The following is a 22,471-nucleotide window of genomic DNA, read 5'->3' as shown; positions in this document are numbered from 1 at the left end:
GCCTTTGGGGGTTATTATAAACAGTTAAAATATTTTTAATTAAAAATACCTAGGGCTCATTGGCTTCTTTGATAGATCTTTTAATATTTACAGAGGATAAGACAGTTCCTTATGTGATCTGTTCTCTTCATTTATTCAAACAGTACTTTTTGATGACCTACTGTGTGCTAGGTACTATGTTGCTAAGCATCCCAGACATGGTTTCCATCTCTCTTAGAGCTTTCTGTCCATGGTGCTTTTGTATGTAGCAAGGTTCAGTTACAAATGGTTCCTCAATAAACATACTTTTGAAATGCTAATAATACTTCTTATTAAACTTAGGGATTTCTGGAACTAACATGCATAGAAGGAGAAAGAGAACATAAAAATAAATGCTTAAAAAATTGTGATTCAGAAATATCAAAAGTGGGTAAAAATGTAAAAACTAAATAAACTTACATCCCACCATACTTACAGAATGTAGTTATGGTTTTAGTTAGATGAATTCCTGATGTTTTTATTATCATATGTTTATGAGTATAAAAACACTATTTTTGGTTGCCTACTTAGTATATGTTGATCTTAATTTCTTGGAAAATGTTTATTATTTTCCTTGGAGTTAATAATTGTCTTGCATTTCCTCTCTTTGTTGTTGTTGTTGTTGTTGTTGTTTTGTCACTGATTTAGTCAGATACTTACCCGAGTTATGTCAAATTTTTTTCAGTACCTGCAATTGTATATATTTGGTATCCTGTCAATTTCATCTTCTTTCTATCAGGACTTTATATCTGGACTCTCCAGATCCTTTGTGATCTTATTTTGCCATCATGCTGGTGCTTTCTTTGCCTCTCCTTTTTTTTTTTTTAAATCAGATTATGTTCCTGGATTCTGTATTTTGGCTTATTCTCCTTATTGGTGAATATATCCTCCAGTAATTTCTTTAAAAAGGACTGCCTGTTTGGACATTTTCTGATGGCTTGTTCATCTGATAGTATCTGTATTCTATCTCCAAAGTTGATTCATATTTGACTGGATATAAAATCCTAGATTAGAGACAGGAAGTATTTCCTTAGAGTTTTGAAAGCATTGATATAATGTCTTCCAGATTTTGATATCACTTTTGAAAAATCATACCATTCTGTTTTTTGGTCTTTTGTAAGAAAGAAGCTTGTGGGATCTTTTCCTTTGTTTGTGCTTGGAAATTTCACATTAACACTTCACATATACTTCTCTTTTCATCTGTGTGCATAGCTCTTCAGGAGTTTGTTTTCAGTCTGGGAACTTTGAGTTTTAGTTCTGGGAAGTTTTCTTGCATTGTTTTTTTACTTCTCTTTTTTCTGAATTCTTTTTCTCTTTTCTGAAATTTTTGTATTGGGATATGGGGCTGTACTAGTCTGGTCCTCTTTTTACCTTACGTTTTCTCTACTACTTGTTGTTCTAGTTAGTAGGAAAAAATTTCATATCTTGTAATAATCTTTAATGAAAAATATGAAAATGAATATGTGTGTGTATATATGTGTATATATGTGTATGTATATATGTATATATGACTAGGACATTGTGCTGTACACCAGAAATTGACACATTGTAACTGATGATACTTCAATTAAATAAATAAATAAAAGTGGGGAGAGTTTTTGACTTTATATTTTAAACTTTTTATTGTGTTTTTCATTTTTGCTATCTTAATTTAATTTCCTAAAACTTTTTTTTCTCCAAATAGTTTTTTAATAGTGTCCTGTTTCTTTGTTTTGATTATGTTGTTTCTGCTATCTTTTTGAGAATATTAATACTAGCTTTTGTGTAGTTTCTGGTTGTTTGTCTGTTTTGAGTCTTGTTTTCTTCTAATCACTTTTTCTTCTTTGTGTAATTTAGTCCCTGGGCTTTATATTTGATGTTTTCTCCACATGAAATATCTGATGAGAGGGAAGGGTATGGCCCAAGTGCTAGAGCGCATGCCTAACATACACAAGGTCCTGGGTTCAATCCCCAGTACCTCCTCTATAAATAAGTAAGTAAGTATACCTAATTACCTTTGCCCTCCAAAAAAAAAATCTGATGATTCTTTCTGATTATTCATACTTAATAGCATAACACTCAAAAAAGCACTTTGGGAGCTCTTAACATGCGGGCAGGGTTTGTTGACTGTAGTCTTATCTTTTGGAGATCAGGCTGTGTCCTTCGGGAACACCCTGTATCTGTGTATTTGGATGTCTTAACTTAGACTGGTCAGGTTTCCCAGAGAAATATACCAGTCTCTTCCCTGGCTCTCAAAAGTTACACCCTTTGAGGTAAAAAGAGTGGGAGTTGGGGAAGGGGGTTGATTCTCAACATACTTCATTATGTAAACTTCTACTTAATCATCCTGTGATGATCTCAGTAATATGCTCCCTGATCCAGAGACCCTCTGATAACCTTTTTCTAGGGGAAAAAAACTTTTTCTGCCAACATGTGAGAGGAGGCAGTTGCAAGGCTAGAGCCAGGGAGAGATCTGTGAGTCTGGTTGTTGCTTAGACTAGTATAATTCTTCCTACTAGTCCTATTTTACCTTTAGCCAGGTTTTGAACCTTTTAAACAAAGCTGCTCTGCTATGAATTTGAGTGTTTATCCACTTTCCCAAATTCTGGCTTTAGCTTACACCTCTTTCATTTCATCAGGTCAGCTACCACTGCTGTTGCTGTTGTTTTAATATTAGTTGATTCTGCTCATTTTTCCAATCTGTTGAATTTTTTTTGAAACTTCATGTTATCATCCAACATGTTAATTATTCTTCTTTACTTTGAATCCTGTTGAGTCATCTGAATATCTTGATTAAAGTATGAAGTTAAAGTCTTACGGATTACTTTCTGAAGACATTCAGTTTTGCTTTAGTTCTTGGTTAATACTATAAATTATGATTGTTTATCTGGCTATGAGTACCTCATTGTGCTGTATTATTAGTGACCTTATATTTTAAAATTTTATTCCTAAATATATTTTCAGAATATTTTCCTACAATGTTTTAATCAGTGTTACACTAGCCTACCTAAAAAGAAGAAAGTTACTGATAAAGGAAAAGTTTAGGATCACTTGTAATGAAATAAAATGTGTTTCAGGGGTAACTTCTTTTTTTTTTTTTTTTTTTTGTGCTTACAAGCTGTCTTCAAATAATAGTTTTTCTACTTTGGTTATAGATTGACATTAATGGATTGTCAAAAGCCTTTTAAACTCAAAGGGTATGTTTTTAAACATAGTTTCTTAAAATTTTTTCTTCATTTTCAAAAGCAGTACATTTTAGAAATTGTTTTTGTTCAATGTTTTATAGATTGTACACATTAGAGATGCATGCCTAATTCGGGCTCTGTAGACAGAAACTAATTTAAAAAGTGGCTAGGTATTCTCTTACTGTCTTCTTTACTCATTTCAACTTCATTTACTTTTTAACTATGTTTCTTCTACCTTTTCCAGTTTTCTACTCAATTCTCCTTGGTGGAGAAGATGGATGCAAAAGAGAAGGTGTGAGTAGTTCTTTATTCTCTCTGCATCTGTTAACATTACATCATCTTTTCCATGCAATATTCTTGTTTCTTCCTAGTTCATCCTCTTTTATGCAGCCAGTGGACCTGTTTGGTTTTCCTTTGTATTATTTATAAAATTTAGTTTATTCTGACTTATATTCTTAATAGTTATAAGGTTTATAGTATTAATTTGTAAGCATTCTTAGTTATGTTTCCCTCCTTCCATTATTTATATATGTCCTTTTAAAACCTGACATCAGAAAATTCTATGTAGCCATATTGTTTCACTCACTCATTACCTTCATTAATTCAATCCACTGACATTTTTTAAGTTCCAAAAGTGTATCAGACCCTGGGAAATAAAATATTGGTAAGATACTCCTTCTACTAGTAGAGTTTATGTTTTCATAGGGAATATCTCCTCCCATTTCTCATTAGAATTATTCACATCTAGATAATTAAAAACTAACTTTTGCACTTTAGTCTCCCATCCACATTGTTGAATAGTATTTCTTTTTGGAGCTATGTGGTATTATAATAGTAGACTCAGGTTTGAGTTCTGGCTGTATCATGGCTATATAATGTTGGATAACTCACTGAATCTTTCTGGGTCTTAAGGGTTCTTAGTTATAAAATGTACCTAATACTACTTTATAGGGTTGAATTGAGAGAATTTAGATGTTAAAAATTGAGAGAATATACATACATATATAAACTTCTTAAATTTAAAGAACTTCATGATGGTATTATTTTTATAAGGATTGCTGTCTAAATATTTATTGCAATACTTTTGGAATACGATTGTAAATCTCCTTGGGAGCAAGAACTATGTTGTATTGATCTTTATCCATTGCAGCTGATAAATAGTAATGATTCATAGTTTTGACTTAAATTTCCTGAATTTGTTGGTTCTTTTCACTCGTATGTACTGCCTCTTGTCACTTTAAAATTTAATGTTAAGAAAACATTCTCCATGTGGCCAATTTCTGTTATTTATAAGTATTACTGCTTCTGATTATTCTCCTTCCCAAATTGCCATGTTAACACCCCTGGGTTAAAGGATTTCTGAATGTCTTGCATCTCTGCTACTCAGTAATAATTCTTCTTTATCTGTTATTGAAAGATAAATTATACAGACATATTGCTATATTCCAATAACAAATTCCTTTTTTTAATATGAAGGGATCACTTTTATCTCTTTATGTTAATATATTAAATATACTTAATATTTTAAACATATTAGTTGAAAGTTAATGTGGTTTAGCCATTGGATTATAAAAAGCCAAAGTTAAAAATATTAGTGTCTGTCTCCTCCCCCTTGCCCTTCACACTCTCTTGTTTTTGAATGAGATTGGCCAGTTTCTCTGATGAGTCTTTTAAAAATTAAATTCACTGTTTTTCTGAAGAACTTCATTTTATATGTCCTTTCTCTTCCTAGCATTTCAGTACAATGCAGTCTTCATCATGGTGACAGATCTGTAGCCAAACAGTTTCTCTTTAGTCTTTGTGAAGTACATCATACTTTAAGGTCAGGGGGGAAAAATAAAAGACTGCTGGGCCTCTCATTGACATTACTAAAAATAAAAACATTCCAGAGAAAGACAGAGGGAGGGGGAAGCCAACATGTGTCAGTTACATTGTTGAGTTCTTTTCTTACATTATCATGTTTAATCCTTACCATGACCCTCTGTATTATTAATTATTACCTCTGTTTCGCTAATTTGAAAACTGAGGCTCAGAAATATTTTATCATTTAAAGTCTCAGTGTTCTTGACTCCAAAGAATATGTCTTTGCACTGTAATACATGGCCTGGAAGATAATGATGCAGAACATTGAACACCAGTCCATATCTTCCATGAAATCACCTATGTAATTTCATCATCTGAACTTAATACCTTTGATGTCTTTCTTAGATTATAAGTAGTAATTTTCAGTAGTCTATTCATTGTAATTCTTGCTAAATTATACTTATCTGGAATAAACTTTGCATGCATATTTCTGAAGTTTTAAAATATTTATACAGTTTGGATAGGCAATGCACGTTTGTTGCGTTTCCTGGTGAAACTTATATTTCCAGTTCACTGACATTGACCTTTTTTCTTTAAAGATTTAAAGCAGAGCTCCAGAGATTAGTCTGGCCATCTCTCTTTCTCTTAACATTTCTTTAGGTTTCAAACATCATAGTTCATTCCTATTTTTCATCATTGTAGTAAAGTTTTATCTTATGCTTCTCTTCTACCGTGAGACTAGAATGAGCATGGTATGTTTTAGAAACGGGAAGAAAATCAGAGTACCAATTCATAGAGTAAGGGACTAGTAGTAGTGATAGGTTGAGAAGAGTGCAGAAGTCAGGTCTTTAGGGTTTTCTCAACTAGCATAAGTAAGTGTTTATTCTAGTCCCATGAGAAGATAAGTATACTTATATGTTGTCCACAAGAAAATTCACTTTAGATGAAGGCACAGATAGGTTGATACTAATGAATAGAAAAAGATAAACCATGCATAGAGTAGGGATATTAGAACTGATGTGGCAAAAGTACTCTTCAAGAAAGAGTATTTACAGAATTAACAGAAGCTACATAGAGAAAATTTCACATAGTTGGAGATTTTAACACTCTTGGCATTTGGTAGAACAACTACATAAAAAACTAGTGAAGCCATTGAAGATCTGAAAAACTATCTGTCTGTCACCTTGATTTAACTGATACTTATGGAAGACCTACATTCCATGCTGCATAACATTCTTTTCAAGTGCACATGGTATGTTTATCATGCTTGGCCATGAAAATAATTCTTAATAAATTTAAAATGATGGAAATAATAAAAGAGTATATTCAGTGAAATTAAATTAAAAATCAGTAACAGTCTGGTATCTATGGAAAAGAATCCCAAATGTTTGGATATTAAACAGTACACTTTTAGATAATTTGCAGGTCAAAGAAGAAATTGCAAAGGAAATTAGAAGTCATTTTGAACTGAGTGATAATGAAAATATATCACTTCAGAATGGTGTTGCATTTTCAGGGTTTTGAGAGAAATTTATAACTTTAAATGCTCACTTTAGAAAAGAAGGAAAATAAAATTGGTGACCTAAGGTTCTACATTAAGAAAGAAAAAGAAGAACAAATAAAACCCAAACTAAGAACAAGGCAAGAAATAAAACTAAAAGTAGATCATGAAATAGAAAATAAAAGGGGAAAAGTGAATAAATCTACACTGAGTATTTTTACCTATCAGATTGTCCCTCATACCCCTCTCTTCCCATATTTATAGCATACCCGTTTGTTGAGCTTGTGGAAGAATAGGCACTCTCAAATATTTTCTATTGAAATACAAAATGGATCAACCTTCAATAGTGGGGAATTTAGCAATTTCTTTTTTCTTTTCTTTTTTGGTGAGGTTTTTGGGAGGTTATTAGGTTTGTTTGTTTATTCTTAGGAAGAGGTACTGGGGATTGAACCCAGGACTTCATGTATGCTAAGCATGCGCTCTGCCACTTGAGCTATACCCTACCCCTGAATTTAGCAATTTCTAACTAAATTCATATTAATTTATTCTTTGATCTAGTAAATCTCACTCCAAGGAATATATCTCAAACATGGATTGGCATAAGTATAAAATGACATCTGCACAAGGCTACAGTCACAGCAGCCCCAATTTATAATAGCAGAAGACTGAAAGAACCCAGATACCCATCAATAGGGTTGTTATTGAATAAAAATATCAATCCACCCAGTGGAGTAGTATATGGGTATACAAGTAAATAAGCAGTTATCTTCTATGTCATGATGGCCAGTATACATATTATGAAATAAAAATAATAAGATACAGAAAAATTCTTAATATCTAACTATATATATTGTGTGTATGTGCATTTCTACTTTTTTTAATCTTGAAATTAACCAAAAACTAATCTACCATAGGGAGCAAGGACAGAAGGAATTGCTAAAGTTCTGTGAATATAGTTTTCTAGGTATGACTTTGAATCAAGTAAATGTTTTGTATAGTTCTAAAACATGTTTGAATCATTAAAAAATAAAGACCCTAAAAGTGAAAACAAAATGAAACAAAGAAGTCTAAGTGACATAACCATAGGAAGGAACTTTTTAAGTGACTTTAAAACATAGTCATTTGATTGCACATGCCCACATATGCTTAGTATATTGTACCTTGAAGACAAAAGAGTGGTATAAAAACCTTAAAAAGTTTTCATTAATCATAATGGTGGCATTTTTTTTTTTTATTCCTAGATGGTTGTATATGTATTGTGCAGCAAAGCAAATGAATTTATGTTGGTGTCATTGTATAACAGGATTTTCAGTTTGGGAGAAATGAGGTAGGAATATAGGTTGATGCAGTTTAAAAAAAAAAAAAACCCATAGAATTTTATTTGGAAGCATCGGTATTAAGGCATACTAACTCTGACCAGTATTAAAGTCCTAGATAAAGTGACCAACTGAGGAATAATGAGCACTTCTAGAACCCAGATTAATGCCTCTGAATGCTGTTTCTTATTGAAAGGTATTAGGGTTCCTTGGGTATATGGTTGATTTCAGGTCTGGGACAGGAGTTGGGTAAGATGACCCTGGAATATTTTGTCACACCAAAAGCAAACTATCAAAGATTACTAAGGTCTCAAAGACTCAGAAATTACTTGTAGAGGCTCTGACTGGGCAAAGATTGGAACATTTGAAAGTGGTAGGAGTAACAGCTGCAGTCATTTGAAGCATTAGTACTTTTATTTAAATCCAAGAGTTGTTAATAATGATCCCTCCCCTAAAAAACAAACTCCTGTTTTACCTTTTGGGGAGGTTAGAATACTAACTCATTAGTCTGTTTTCTGTAGCCTTCTATATCCACAAGTTTTGTATCTATGGATTCAACCACCCATGGATTGAAAATACTCAAGGGGAAAAAAAAAATCCCAGAAAGTTCCAAAAAGTGAAACTTGAATTTGCCCAATACTGGTACTATTTACATATCATTTGCATTGTATTTACATAATATTTACATTCTTTTAAGTGTTGTAAGTAGTCAAGAAATGATTTAAAGTATAAGGAAGGGTGTGTGCATAGGTTGTATGTCAGTACTATGCCAATTTATACAATGGACTTGAGCATCCTGGATTTTGGTATTCACTAGTGTGAGTCGTGGTGGTGGGCGAGGGGTGGTCCTGGAACCAATCCACAGCAGATACCAAGGGGTAACTATTTCAAAAACTCATAAAAGTCTAGCATTTATTTTTCATTTTCTAAACAAACTGCCTCTTGGATACCAAAGATTCAATGAGGGGAATTTGAACTTAATAGACATATTCCAGATAGTAAATGAAGGAATGACAAAATTTGAATATCACTGTTTTGCAACTCTCAGTGAAGGTACTGAATTTAGGCAATATTTATCATTGGCTGCTATTCTCACAGAAAGATAAAAGGTAATGCATATATACCTCAGTGAAGAACACAATATACTATGTGTGACATCTGCTCTATCAATTCAGAATTTAGGACTCTCAATTCAACAATTATAGGAAATACAGGGACAGAGGAACATGTTTTAAAATGCTATAGAAGTATAATCAGCAAAATACAGATAACTAAAGACTATATGGAACGAATGACTTGATTTCTCTAACAAGAAAGTTGTAGGAGGGAAAGAGAAGGAAGACCGTATAGATTAAAAGAGATACAAGAATCATGACAGCCAGTTTTTGTGGAACTTTGGTTCTAATTTGAACAAGCTGAAAGAAAAAAAGCACATCTTGGGAGACTTGAATGCTGACTGATAATGAATAATGTTGCAGAATTAACAGTTTTTTTAGTGGAAAGATTAGCCATGATATGAAAATTGTTGAAGCTGGTTGATTGGTACATGGGAATCCATTGTTATTTCTGTATATAATGAAAAGTTAAAAATAAAAATGAACAATTAGATTTTTCAAAATATCTTTTCTGGTATCCAAAATCTGAGTCAGTAATCTAGCATAGTAAATAGTTGAAGAATTATTTATTATTTTAAGTATTTGTGTCTTTCACTCTCTTGTGGTGAAGGACCATAGATTAAAAGATGAGATCAGTTAAATAATAGTGATTTGAAGGGCTCTGTGGTTATTATTCAAGTGTTATATTGACCTAATTATAATTAAGAAATCAAACAATTTTTGTTAATAGGGTTTGGTAGAAGGAAAAATTGAATATATTCCACAAGTTTGAGTGTAGAAAAATGCATACATTTAAATCCAGTCTTCTAAAGTCTTCTTTCAACTGAAAATAGAAATTTCTATGAAACTTGAAATGTTGTATGTGTACCAACTGTTTTCTTTTTTGGAAAGCGGCGAGGGAGGTGGTGGATATTGAACATAGTGAAAATCCTTACATGTATCACAAAACATACCTAATATTCTGTGCTCCACTGCCCCCTTGTGCCTATCATGAAAAGGTATCATTAATTTCTCTTCTGAGAGCTTCTGCAAGTTTATAAATAATTTTCTGTATCTTAAACTTTTTGGGACCCGGAATTACTCTTTCAGTTTAGGGCATTCTCTTCTGTTAAATACTTTCTCTTTCTACAGAAGTTGCTACATTACCAGTTAAATGTCATTTGAGGAATGCGTGTGATTTTAATTTCAGGTTGTCAATGTTTCTGTAGCTCTTTCCTCATCCTCACCTCTACTTACACATTTGCTTTTTCAAAACAGAGAAGGGAAGAGTGGAGGTGGGTAAGTCAGTACTCAGGGTTCTTCCTTTCTCTTTCTGAAGGAAAATGGATCCTGGGGTCAACCTGTGCCATGATATGTATAATTACAGAAACTTCTGGTCCATCAACATGTATATAGCCTATGTTTGAGATTACTATCTCATTCTTTTATTCTTTATCCTAAAAGGCATATGAGACTTCATAGTATAATACCAGTAAGTATAATACTATTACATCATTCCTTTGGGAGAAGGGAGTGCATAAGTTTTCATCATGCTTATTTGTTCTTGGCCTTTTCAGATAAATTTTCTACTTATGACTGCTGTTTTTTAATTAGAGTAAAATTTACTTTCTTTGGTGTAAAGTTCTGTGAGTTAGGACAGAGGCACTCTCCCACAGAATTTCCTTTTGTTACCACTCTTTTATAGTCAAACCTTAAAATCCCCCACCCCCTTTAACCCTAGGCAACTGTTAATCAATTCTCAGTGCTTGTTTTGTCTTTTCATGAATGTTAAATGAATAGAAACATACAATATGTAGCCTTTTGAGTCAGGCTTCTTTTCAATTATCTTAAAGCATTTGAGATTCATCCATATTGTTTTATGTATAAGTAGTTTCTTCCTCTTTATTGCTGAGAAATATTTCATTATATGGATATACCATAGTTTGTTTATTCATTTCCTATTTGTGTTGCTTCTGTCTTTTGTCTATTAAAAACGAAACTGCTCGAAATATTTTTATACAGGTTTTTGTATAAATATAAGTTCTGTTTTACAGGCCTGAAATTTTAGCCATATTGTTAAGCAGGTAATTGTGGTTTTTATTTGCATATTTCTCTACTGACTAATGATTTTGAGTATCTTTTCATGTGCTTATTTGCCATCAGTATATCCTCTTTGGTGAAGTATCTGTTCAAATCTTTTCCTATATTTTTTTATTGCTTTGTCTTCTTTTTGTTGAATTTTGGAAATTCTTCATATATTCTGAATATAAGTCTTTTGTCAGATACACAATTTATAGATGTTTTTATCCTGTTTGGCTTATCGTTTCATTTTCTTAACATTGTCTTTCACAGAGCAAGAAATTTTTTATTTTGATGACATCTAATTTATTACTTCTTTTCCTTTTATGTTTTATGTTGTGCTGTTGAAGTAATTTCTAAGAGTTCTTTGCCACAAAGACTTTGTTTTCTTCAAAAAGTTCTAGATTTTATGTGTGTTTGGGGGAGAATTTACTTCTGAAGAATATCAAGTGTTTCAGATCATGAACACAGTGTCCCCACCATGTATTTAGACCTTCAGTTTTTAAATCTGTTTTTTAGTTTTCTCATACACATCCTAAACTTATTTTGATAAATTTGTTCTTTTATTATTATCTTTTTATTATGTTAAAATACTACTAATTGCTTTGACTCAGATTAGGAGTATGCAGTGTTATATAGACTTTTCCCACTCAAGACTCCAGAAACCAAGGTACGTCTCTTAGTTTTCTGGTCTCTGGTACTTAATCTCAACTTCAGTCACAGTCAGTGATCCATCACTGGCCCACCATAATAGAGTCCTTTATTTATTTATTATTGACTTAAATTAGGGGTATAGATATATATATTCAGAATGCACATATAGTCTCAAAGGTGCAGATTTTTTGTTTTTTGAGAGAAGGGATATTCCTCATGTATATTTTTCTCATAAATTTTAAAATTCTTTTACCTGCAAGAGGGAACTATCCTTTATAGTTGAATCAGGGTCAAGTCTTAATGGTAACTATGTCCTTTTTCTGACATTACTCAACAAATTAATAATAAAACTTATTAAAAGTCACAGCATCCTTGAGAGGGAAAGAAAAGTATAATTTTAAATTTACTGCTTGGTTCTGTTTTCTTTTTTTAAACATTTTTTATGTATGTATTTTACAGTATTATGTTTTTAATTTGAAGTATAGTTGATGTACAATATTACATATTACAAGTATACAATATAGTGATTCACAAAGTTTTAAAGGTTATACTCCATTTATAGTTAATATAAAATATTGGCTCTGTTTCCGATGTTGTATAGTACATCCTTGTAGCTTATTTTATATGTGATAGTTTGTACCTCTTAATCCTCCCACCTCCATCTTCCCCTCCCCCTACTAGTAACCACTAGTTCCTTCTCTACATCTGTGAGTCTGTTTCTTTTTTGTTATAGTCACTAGTTTGTTGTATTTTTTGGATTCCACATGTAAGTGATTATCTTAACAGTATTTATCTTTGTCTAACGTATTTCACTTAGCATAATGCCTTCCAAGTCCATCTGTGCTCTACACCAGAAACTAATACAACATTTTATATCAACTGTACATCAATTAAAAAGCAAACAACACGTTTAAAATATGGGCAGAAGAACTGACCAGACATTTTTCCAAAAGAGGAAATGCAGATGGTCAACAGGAACATGAAAAGTTGCTCAACATCACTAATATGGGAAATGTAAATCAAATTCAATGAGGTATCATCTCACACCTGTCAGCATGGCCATCATCAAAAAGAACACAAATAACAAATGTTGGTAAGGATATGGAGAAAAGGGAGCCCTTATACACTGTTGGTGGGAATGTAAATTGGTGCAGGCACTATGGAAAACATTATGGAGATATCTCAGAAACCTAGAAATAGAACCACCATATGGCCCAGCAGTTCCACTCCTGGGCATATATATATGAGAAAAACAAAAATATTAATTCAAAAATACGTACACCCCACTGTTAACAGCAACATTATTTATAATTGCCAAGATATGGAAGCATCCTAAGTGCACATCAATACATGAATAGATAAAGAAGATGTAGCATATGTATGTAATGGAATACAGTTCACCCATAAAAAAAGAAGGCTATTTTGCAATTTGAGGCCCTTCATTCACTTTTTTTCACTTCAAAAACCAGAATTTTATAACTGGCATAAACATTTCTATTGCATCAAAAATAACAAAATACCTAGAAATAAATTTAACCAAGGAGGTTACCTACATGAACTCTGAAAACTGTAAAACACTGATGAATGAAATTGAAGATGATACAAAGAAATGGAAAGATCTCTAGTGCTCTTGGATTGGAAGAATCAACATTATCAAAATGGCTGTACTACCCAAAGCAATCTGTAGAGCCAACCCAACCCCGGTCAAAATACTCAGATCATTTTTCATGGAACTAGAAGAAACAATTCCAAAATATATATGGACCCCAAATTGCCAAAGCAATCTTTTGTAGGTTTTTTTTTCTCCTCTTTCTTCTTTTTGTTCTCTTTTCTTATGGTTTGATGACTGGAGAAGTTCCTTTAACATTTGTTGTAAAACTGGTTTGGTGATGCTGAATTCTTCTAGCTTTTGTTTATTTGTGAAGCTTTGGATTTCTCCATCAAATCTGAACGAGAGCCTTGCTGGAAAGAGTATTCTTGGTTGTAAGTTTTTCCTTTCCAACACCTTTAAAATATCATGCCATTCTCTTTTGGCCTATAGAGTTTCTGCTGAAAAATCATCTGATAACCTTATGGGAGTTCCCTTGTATGTTATTTGTTGCTCTTCTCTTGCTAATTTTAGTATTTTCTCCTTATCCTTAATGTTTGTCAATTTGATGACTATGTGCCTTGGTGTGTTCCTCTTTGGGTTAACCCTGTGTGGAACTCTCTACACTTCAGGACTTGGGTGACTGTTTCCTTTCCCAGGTTGGGTAAATTTTTGGTTATTATCTTTTCAAAATCTTTTCTCAGATCCTTTCTCTTTTCTCTTTCTGGGACCCCTGTAATGTGAATATTAGTGCACTTCATGTTGTCCCAGAATTCTCTTAAACTATCCTCATTTCTTTTCATTCTTTTTTCTATTCTGCAGTAGTGATTTCCACTAATCTGTCTTCTAGCTCTCTGATCCATTCTTCTGCCTCATTTAGTCTATTCTTAGTTCCTTCTAATGTATTATTCATTTCAGTCACTTTATTCTTCAACTGTTTGGGTATTCATTATGTTTTCCAACTCTTTGCTAAAAACTTCACTCTGTGCATCTGTACTCCTCTTGAGTTCTCTGAACATCTTTGCCATTATTACTTAAACTCTTTGTCAGATAAATTGCCTGTCTCCTGATCACTTATTTGTTCTGGGATTTTATCTTGTGCCTTGGCCTGAAAGATATTCCTCTGTTGCCTCATATTGCCTATCTTTCTATTTGTATATTTAGGTTGGTTAGTTATGATTCTTGACCTTGAAGAGGTGGCCCTCTGTGGGAGACATCCTGTGTGTCCCAGCAGTACACTCCTCTCTTGTCATCCAAGGAAGGGCCAGGGTCCAGCAGGTCCCAGCGTAGAGTCGGGCCTGTGTTTGTGGATTCCTTCCATAGGCTTTGGGATTATTGTTTTCTTATTTCTAGTATCAGCCCCCTGGTGGTTGAGGCTGGACTAGAGGCTTATGCAGGTTTCCTGGCAGGAGGAATTGGTGCCTGCCCCACTGCTGGGTGAAACTTTATCCTGGACCTCTGGTGGGTAGGGCCTTCTTACTGCTTGGCTCTTGAAGCTAAAAAACTAATTTGAGGGGCTCCAAAAGTACAACAAATTCTGTTTACATTTTAATATAGATCCATTAATAGATTAATCTAGCCCTATTAGGTAGATGGCCTAAAACTAGCTCCCTGGAGGTAAGCAAAAGTATGTTCCAAATTTTGATGTCTGCTTGGTAGGTTATCCTCTTTATGTTTACAGAAAACACACACAGATCTCTGCATTCTCAAAAAAACATGTGCAAGATAACTTGTCAGCCCAGGAAATTTAAATGGTTTTAGTCTTAACTTAATTAAGATCAAAGGAACTAAGGCCTAAGGAAGTCCAGATGATCTCCCCAAGCTAAGTGCCAGGGATCTGTGGTGATGAGTGAGTGTGTCTTGGAATACAGCATATATGGGTGAGACACCTAATAATCATTTTGCAGTAATAGCCCTTTGCAGTCACACCTGCTACCCTTTAATATGGGTGTCAGCCAAGTATATGATAGGGATGAAACATAATTAGGTCATTCTGTGCCTAGAGTAATTCTTTATCTAAAATGTTCAGAGATAGCAGGTCCTAATTTTCAACTGGGAAAAAAAAAAGACTTGGAATCTCATATTTTTTTTTTGCAGTAGATAAAAGAAAAGTAACTTTCAATAGTGTGAAAATAAGGAATAACAGTACTTGATTTTTCATGTAATGTATCAAAGAAATAAATTTTACCTGTGGCCAACTCTTTGAAGAGTTATTTAACTGGAAAACCAAATTAGTAAACAAGAATATCAGTGATAATTTTGAGTTGCCCTAGCTACCTGATGTATTAATTACCTGTTACAGTATCTTGTGGGCTCAGTTAATGAAAGACCACATGGCTCTAGACAAGAACACAGTATAGTCTCTGTTATAGACAATGGAAGGAAAGACTCAGTTTTTAATGAAATTTTTTTAAAAGAAGGAAGGAAAAGACTATCTTGTAGCTGGAAACAGAAAGATATGAAAGGAGTCACTGTATTTGGAGTTGGTAGCAGTAATGGTGGCAGGAAAGCTTTGAGAATGACTTGCCAGTTGGGTGATTGAAAATAGAAGACTGTCAGCATAAATTTTCAAAACTGTGGAGCTCAAGGATGGAGTTCAAGAGACTAATAATCAAGTATTAAAGCGAAAAAAATCAAAAGCTAACATAGGGGAAAGAGGGTGGGAAGAGATAAATTGGGAGTTTGAGATTTGCAGATACTAACTACTATACGTAAAATAAACAAGTTTTTACTGTATAGCACAGGGAACTACATTGAATATCTTGTAGTAATCTATAATGAAAAAGAATATGAAAAGGAATATATGTATTTACATGTATGACTGAAACATTACGCTATACACCAGAAATTGATACAACATTGTAAACTGACTATACATCAATTAAAAAAAAAACCAAAAAAGCGCTAATACACACTTACAAGATGAATGTTATTCATGTTGTCTTGTAAGAGTTCCAACTTACTTTTTAAAGTACCTCTAGAATTGGAATGATATAGGAGCTTCTGCATTTGACCTCTTTTCTATGAAAATAATATACTTAATAAAATTTTGTCATGCCTCAAAAGACCAAAAGCAGAATTTGAGGCTTTTTCTAAGTAAGTTATGTTCAGGATTTATTAACAAACAGTTGTAATATTTAGGACTTGATATTTAACTTGGGTTTTTCTTCGTTACATTTTGTTGCTGTCCTTCTCCTTTAAACTCTTTAGTTACATCCTCGTGCCTTCAGTTTTGTAAACTACTCCCAGGAATCCCTTCTCTGTTAACCTATAGAAACTCTCTTCATTGATTCATTAACATGCTTTAAACGCATTCTCAGAATTTGTGTTCCTAGAAGGCTTTTTCCTCCTTGCTTGGTCAGGCTCCGTCTCTTTCTTCCTGATCTTTAATACTGTCTAGAAATTACTGTGGTCTCCTTAATGCCTCCTTATGCTACAGAAGTACTGAATTGATGACTTTCCTCTTTTAGCTGTTCAGCATTTATTTAGCTTTTTCAGTGGTGTTACTGAAAAAACAGAGAACTCTAAACTTAGTCATTTACAGTTGGGTACCATTTAAATCTCTAAAAGCTGTGAGATGCTTAACTTTGCTATTCCTTAGTTTTGCACACAAATTTTAGTTGCTATTATCATTACTAATGTTATGGACTTAATATTTGCGTCCCCCCAGATTAATATGGCCTAACCCCTAATGTGATGGTATTTGGAAATGGGATCTTTGGGAGATAATTAGGGTTAGATGAAGTCATGAGTCTGGGACCCTCATAATTGGATTAAGGCCCTGTTAAGAAGAGACCAGAGAACTTTCTCTGTTTGCTCCCACAAAGAAGAGGTCATGTGAGTACACAGTGAGAAGGCAGCTTATCTGCCACCAAGGAGAGTCCTCACCATAAGCAGACCTTCCTCTAGACAATCTTGCAGCCTCTATAACTGTGAGAAAATTTGTTGTTTAAGCCACATAATCCGTGGTATTTTGTTAAGGCAGCACAAGCAGACTAAGATAGTCATCCTCATTAATGACATTACATTAAATGCTGTACATAATTTATCAACAAGGAAGTAGTATATATGCTGAATTTTATAATATAATGAAATTAGGTGACATGGTAGGAGTATAGTTGTTTTTCATTAAAAGGTAATTGAAACTTAAGCATCTTTGAATAGTTTGCAGTTCTTGATAAATCTAGTTGTTCACTAGTCTTAAAAAAATAAAATTATTAGGTAAGCAATTCATAGAGGAGTAAGCAATATAGATATTGAAAGCAAGTTTGGTCTTTTTATTTTACTATTTGCTAACTTTGTTGGACCGTTTTTCTTGTTTTGCCCCCTAGAGATCAAACTTGCCGACTCAATATGGAAAATCTTAAGGCTGTATTAAGTGTGTTGTTTTCTACCTTTACACCACAAAGGAATCAGTTCCCCAGACATCCCCACTCTTTTCAGTGATTTACCACATGCCCTGTCTGCCAGCTTATAGAGACTATAATGCTATATGACTGTTAGGAATCTTACAAGCTATTTTGTTGTTTTCATTGACTCCATCATTTATTAGCTGCTTGACCTTGGGCCACTAGTTTCTCTGTATCTGTTTCCACATTTGAAAAAGTTGATCATAATAGTGCCTACTTACAGACTATTTCTGATGATCAGATGGCATAATAGATGTACCTGGCACATAGTAGACACTATTCAAGACATTATTAGCTGGTTTGATAAAAACATTACTGTTTTGATTTATTATATTTATCTATTTGATTACTTTCATATAAAGTATCTGCTTAAATGAGTGGTGGGTATAGCTCAGTGGTAGAGCTCATGCTTAGCATGTATGAGGTCCTCAGTTCAATCCCCAGTACCTTTGTTAAGGGAAAAAAAAATCTTACAAAATATCTTTTGAAATAAATGTGTTTTATTCTTTAGGGAGAAAGGTAAACTAACTTAATCTGTCATAATTACATACTTAATGTGGTGATCTGATTTTTAACATACATGAACTATAAGCCATGGTTAAATATTTTTAATTTTATAAAGGCATAGGGCAATATTTTTGTCTTCAGTAAAGAATTTACTGTATTATACTTTAAACCCCATTAATTTACTGTCTACCTCCTTGAGTATTTGGGCATAAATGACAGATTTTGCCACCCCCCACCTTGATTTCTTACTACCAAATTATTTATATTGATTTGTAGATTGGTAACTCTTGTGGAAAAACTAGTCCTTCCCCTCCATGTGACTATTTTATGGAACAGTATTTTGTTAGGTATCCCAGAATAGAAGATTTTATGGCCAAATGGGAAAAATCTCATGGTATAAACTTACTAATGTTGCACAGTGAACGCTGATATGTTAAAAGCCTTGAGGAGACCTCTGGTAAAGTTAGACATTTGTTACTTTAATTTATTACTAGTTGGTGAACTTTGTTCATGACTTTTTTGGCTTCCCTAACACTTATTTATATACAAGGAAATGATGATTCTATAATATACACTTTATTTTGAGAAATGTTAGTGTAGTCTAATACTTTTATTTTTAACGTAAAAGATTTTGAGAGTCTTTAGTAGTTTTTACCTGTGGTTGCTGGTTGGTTTTGGCAGAAATAATTATGAGAACTCTTCATAGTTGTCACATGACATTATGTGAATCTCCACCCTTACTTTGGAGTAAAATAAAAAGATGAGGTCTGTATTGCACTTGGTGTTGATATAACTACTACCATTACTACCACTACCACTACCACCACCACCACCACCACCACCACCACCACCACTACTACTACTACCACCACCACTACTACTATTACTTGAAACCATGGTAAAAATAACTAAATGTATCCTGTATCACTTGATTTTGCAGTAGAAACAGTTTTGTATCTCAATTGTCTTTATAAATGTCACTGAATATAGGATGTTGTGAAAGAATAGGGGCTTTCTTAATTACAGGTCATTGTTTTATTTTGCAGTTCTAGAAAAATAAGAGATTCTCATAGAATCTTAACAAAAATTGTGTGATAATTATTGATGAATTTTAACTCTAGAAAGTGTGCTCCATCATACTAATCTTAAATTCTTTTTGAATTTGCATATTAGGTTTTTATTTAGTTAATATTTTTACTGTTCCCGCATTTTCCCCCTCAAATTAAAAGTATAACATTGCAGGTAAAGATTGTAGCTTACTTAGAGATTTTAAAATAAAGTGAAAGACTATAACTCAATAAAATAAAATAATAAAGTGAAAGAGATGAAGTGGCAATTCAGACTAAAATAATAAAATCTCATTATTTTTATATATGTAAGTTGAATACAGGTCTCAGAACCAAGTGAGCAGAATCCATTTACTACTTTGAAGCAATCAAACCTTGTAGAAAAAGAGACATTCTCTATTAACCAGTGACTGTGTTTGAAGAGTTCAAAGGCAGAGTAGCAGAAACTGAATTTCATGACTGCTGCTTGTACTGTTTTTCTTCTTGCCAGTGGTTCCTCTGCCGGTTTGACAGCTTTTCTTTCAGTGCTTGCTATTACGTATATATATAAAACTGAGAATTTGTGCTTGTTGACATCTGTTGTACAAGACATGTATTAAAAGAAAAACATAAGTCTTTTAATTACCCAGCGACCAGTTCTTAGGAGTCACTGTTCTAATATCTTGGGCTAAAAAATACTAACCACATGTTTATTACTACAAAATAGTAATCATTTTTAATGATTATTTTGTTTAGCCTTTTTCTCGTATCATTTTCACTCTGTCGTAATCACTGCAACATCCATGGCTGTTAACTCTTGTGTATATCTTATTTCTGAATTCCCAGTGTTCATTGGTTCTAATATGAAATCAGAAGTGTTTATTGAGTGCAGTCTTCCTCTTTTTCTTTTTTTTTACATTATGAAGCCAGTGATTAATTAATAAGTAGAGCAACTGTATTCATGTTGAATTTAGTACTTTCTTCTTCTTCTTTGCAAATTTGTCATGTATTTGTATTTGTGATGAGTTTCCCATGGTCTTGAGTATTCAGAAACAAATTTAAGAAAAACCTTAGTTTGTTAGGTACTGTGCAAGATACTAGAAAAGCAAAAAAGTTGAAGGCATACTGATCCTTGCCCTTAAGAATCTTGTATTTTAATTAGTAAGACAGGGAACTTAGCAGATAGAAGGACCTAACAGAGGTGAATGAGGAGGGAGTTAATATAAAGTAGTGTATAATTAAACAAAAGTTTTCACAGTGTTTTAGGTAGTTTTACAAACTGATGGAAAGAAACTGCCTCCCCAAACCTTATCCCATTTACATACCCATATAACTGTAAGTCTAAGTTAGTTACCGATTCAGTTAGCCAAGATACAAAATCTTATCTGTGTTGGTGTAGGCAATCCAACATTGGCACTGAGTCTCCCTACATGTTATTGCTAGATATGCCAAGAATGCAAAACTCTGATCAGTCTTCATCCGGACCATCGCTCAGGGTTGTGTTTGCAGTGAGCAGCAGTGAGATAATGACTTTTCCCAAAGAGCAGGCTTGCTTCCATTTAATATAAAAGTGAGAATTCACCCCAAGGTTGATGCTCTCTCTGTGTACACAGGCATTCATCCTAAGCCCTTTGCGTCCTTCCCATGGGACTAGGGAGGCATGAGGAGCCAGTGTAAGCAGTGTGCTGATACTCTGCTTTAAGTAATAAGCAGTTTTTATTCTAAGTAGTAAAGTCCTAGCAGTCATGCGTCTTTTGCCAGAATCCATAAAACAGTAACAGGCTAGCTTATTAGCATTTATATCTCTTTCTACCTGTTTACCTACCTACTTACCTACTTATCTACCTACCTATCTACAGTCGAATCTCAAACCGTTCACTGTTCTTGATATTCTGAAGGTAAATTGGCTGCACAGCAAAGAAGAAGCAGAATGTCTAATTTTAGTGTCCTTTTCTCCCCAGGGTCCTAGCAGATTCCTAAAACTGCCAGTGACACTGTCCAGGGAAGATAAGCAATCAGTTTAGAAAGTTCTCTTCAAGCTGAAAACTTTTAATTTTATATCGAAGGCTTTGCATTTGGAAGAATTTACATCAAATATATGTCTTTCAGGATAAGGAAACGTTTACAGACCTTGGGTCTTTAGTTTCTTGTCTAAAATATTTTGTATACAAGACCATATATTATTGTTCATGAGGGGAAAGCAAAGATTGTATTAAGCTTTTCCTGAGCATTGCCTCAGCTGCAGTTTCTTGGAGTTTCCAAAAATCTGTATATACCATTATTGAGTCACTAAATATGAGAATCTAAAAAGATTTCAAGTAGTGGAGAAAGTGTTACTATGGGATGAGGTTTTGGGAGGTATAGTTTCTTTCCATCAATCTATAAACCTACCCAAAAGAGCTGTAAATACTTTTCCTAAATTATACATTACTTTGTTAATTTCCTTCTCATTCACCTCTGTAAGGTCCTTCCGTCTGTCTTACTATGCATAATACCAAATGGACCTCAACTCAACCCCTAAGGATACATTTTTATAGAGTCAAGCAAGGCTTCTGCTCTGACTTTGTGTGGATGACTATGAACAGAGGTTAACTCCTTGAGCAGTGATAACTATGAACAAAGGTTGACTCCTTGCACAGTGTATTACTCTCTTTCCCAATTCTAATATGTAAGCACTTCTATCTAGCTTTCTAAAGGGCAGCAGCACAGAGATCTCGAAATCATACATATCTTTTACCAGTTTGCCTCCATGTTTGAAAGTTCATGGTTGCAAGAGTCAAAAGATGTGTAATATTTATTAAGCACTTAGTATATATGCAGCACTGTACTGGACACTAAAACAGCTCTACCCTTAGTGAGTTTATGCCCATTATTTGATTTTATACTAATGTAAACTATATGAAGAATAACTGATTGTAGATGTTTAAAGTTAAGTTTGAATCAAAGTGGGGATTATGAACATCCTGAAAGAACTTGAGCATGGCCAGAAGAACAAAGAGGATTTAAATAAGTTGAAACTGAAACACTTCAGGTGTAAGGGAGGAAACGATAGGTGGAAGAAAAACGTAAAACAAACTGCCTCCGACATAACTCATAATCTAGTAGAAAAGAGAGCTCTATGAAGAGTAGGGAAGACAGCTCTGTGAGGAGAGCTTTATGAATGGAAAAGAATGAAAGTGGGGAAAGAAAAGTTGAATGATTGAATTACTTAGTTATAATAGTCAGCTTCAGTTTTACAAATACAACATCCTTGTTTTGCTTCTGTTTCGGAGGAAAAGCTTTCAGACTTTCA

General features: G+C 33.5%; 1 protein-coding gene across 5 annotated transcripts in view; it reads left to right on the top strand.

Moving 5' to 3' along the window:
* JMJD1C (jumonji domain containing 1C) overlaps positions 1 to 22,471 on the top strand; it is a 257,984-nt gene that overhangs the window by 81,370 nt on the left and 154,143 nt on the right. For 3 of the 5 annotated variants that reach the window (XM_074374077.1, XM_074374076.1, XM_074374075.1), the window contains exon 2: positions 3,427 to 3,474. The exons of the other annotated variants lie outside the window; for them this stretch is intronic. In XM_074374077.1, coding sequence (XP_074230178.1) covers positions 3,427 to 3,474 — 48 coding nt within the window. The remainder of the gene's footprint in view (positions 1 to 3,426; positions 3,475 to 22,471) is intronic. 5 annotated transcript variants of the gene reach the window in all.

The sequence above is a fragment of the Camelus bactrianus genome, chromosome 11 (genome assembly GCF_048773025.1).
Source record: "Camelus bactrianus isolate YW-2024 breed Bactrian camel chromosome 11, ASM4877302v1, whole genome shotgun sequence".
Taxonomy (NCBI): Eukaryota; Metazoa; Chordata; class Mammalia; order Artiodactyla; family Camelidae; genus Camelus; species Camelus bactrianus.
Note: the sequence above shows the minus strand (reverse complement) of the source record. Positions and strands in the feature narration are given on the sequence as shown.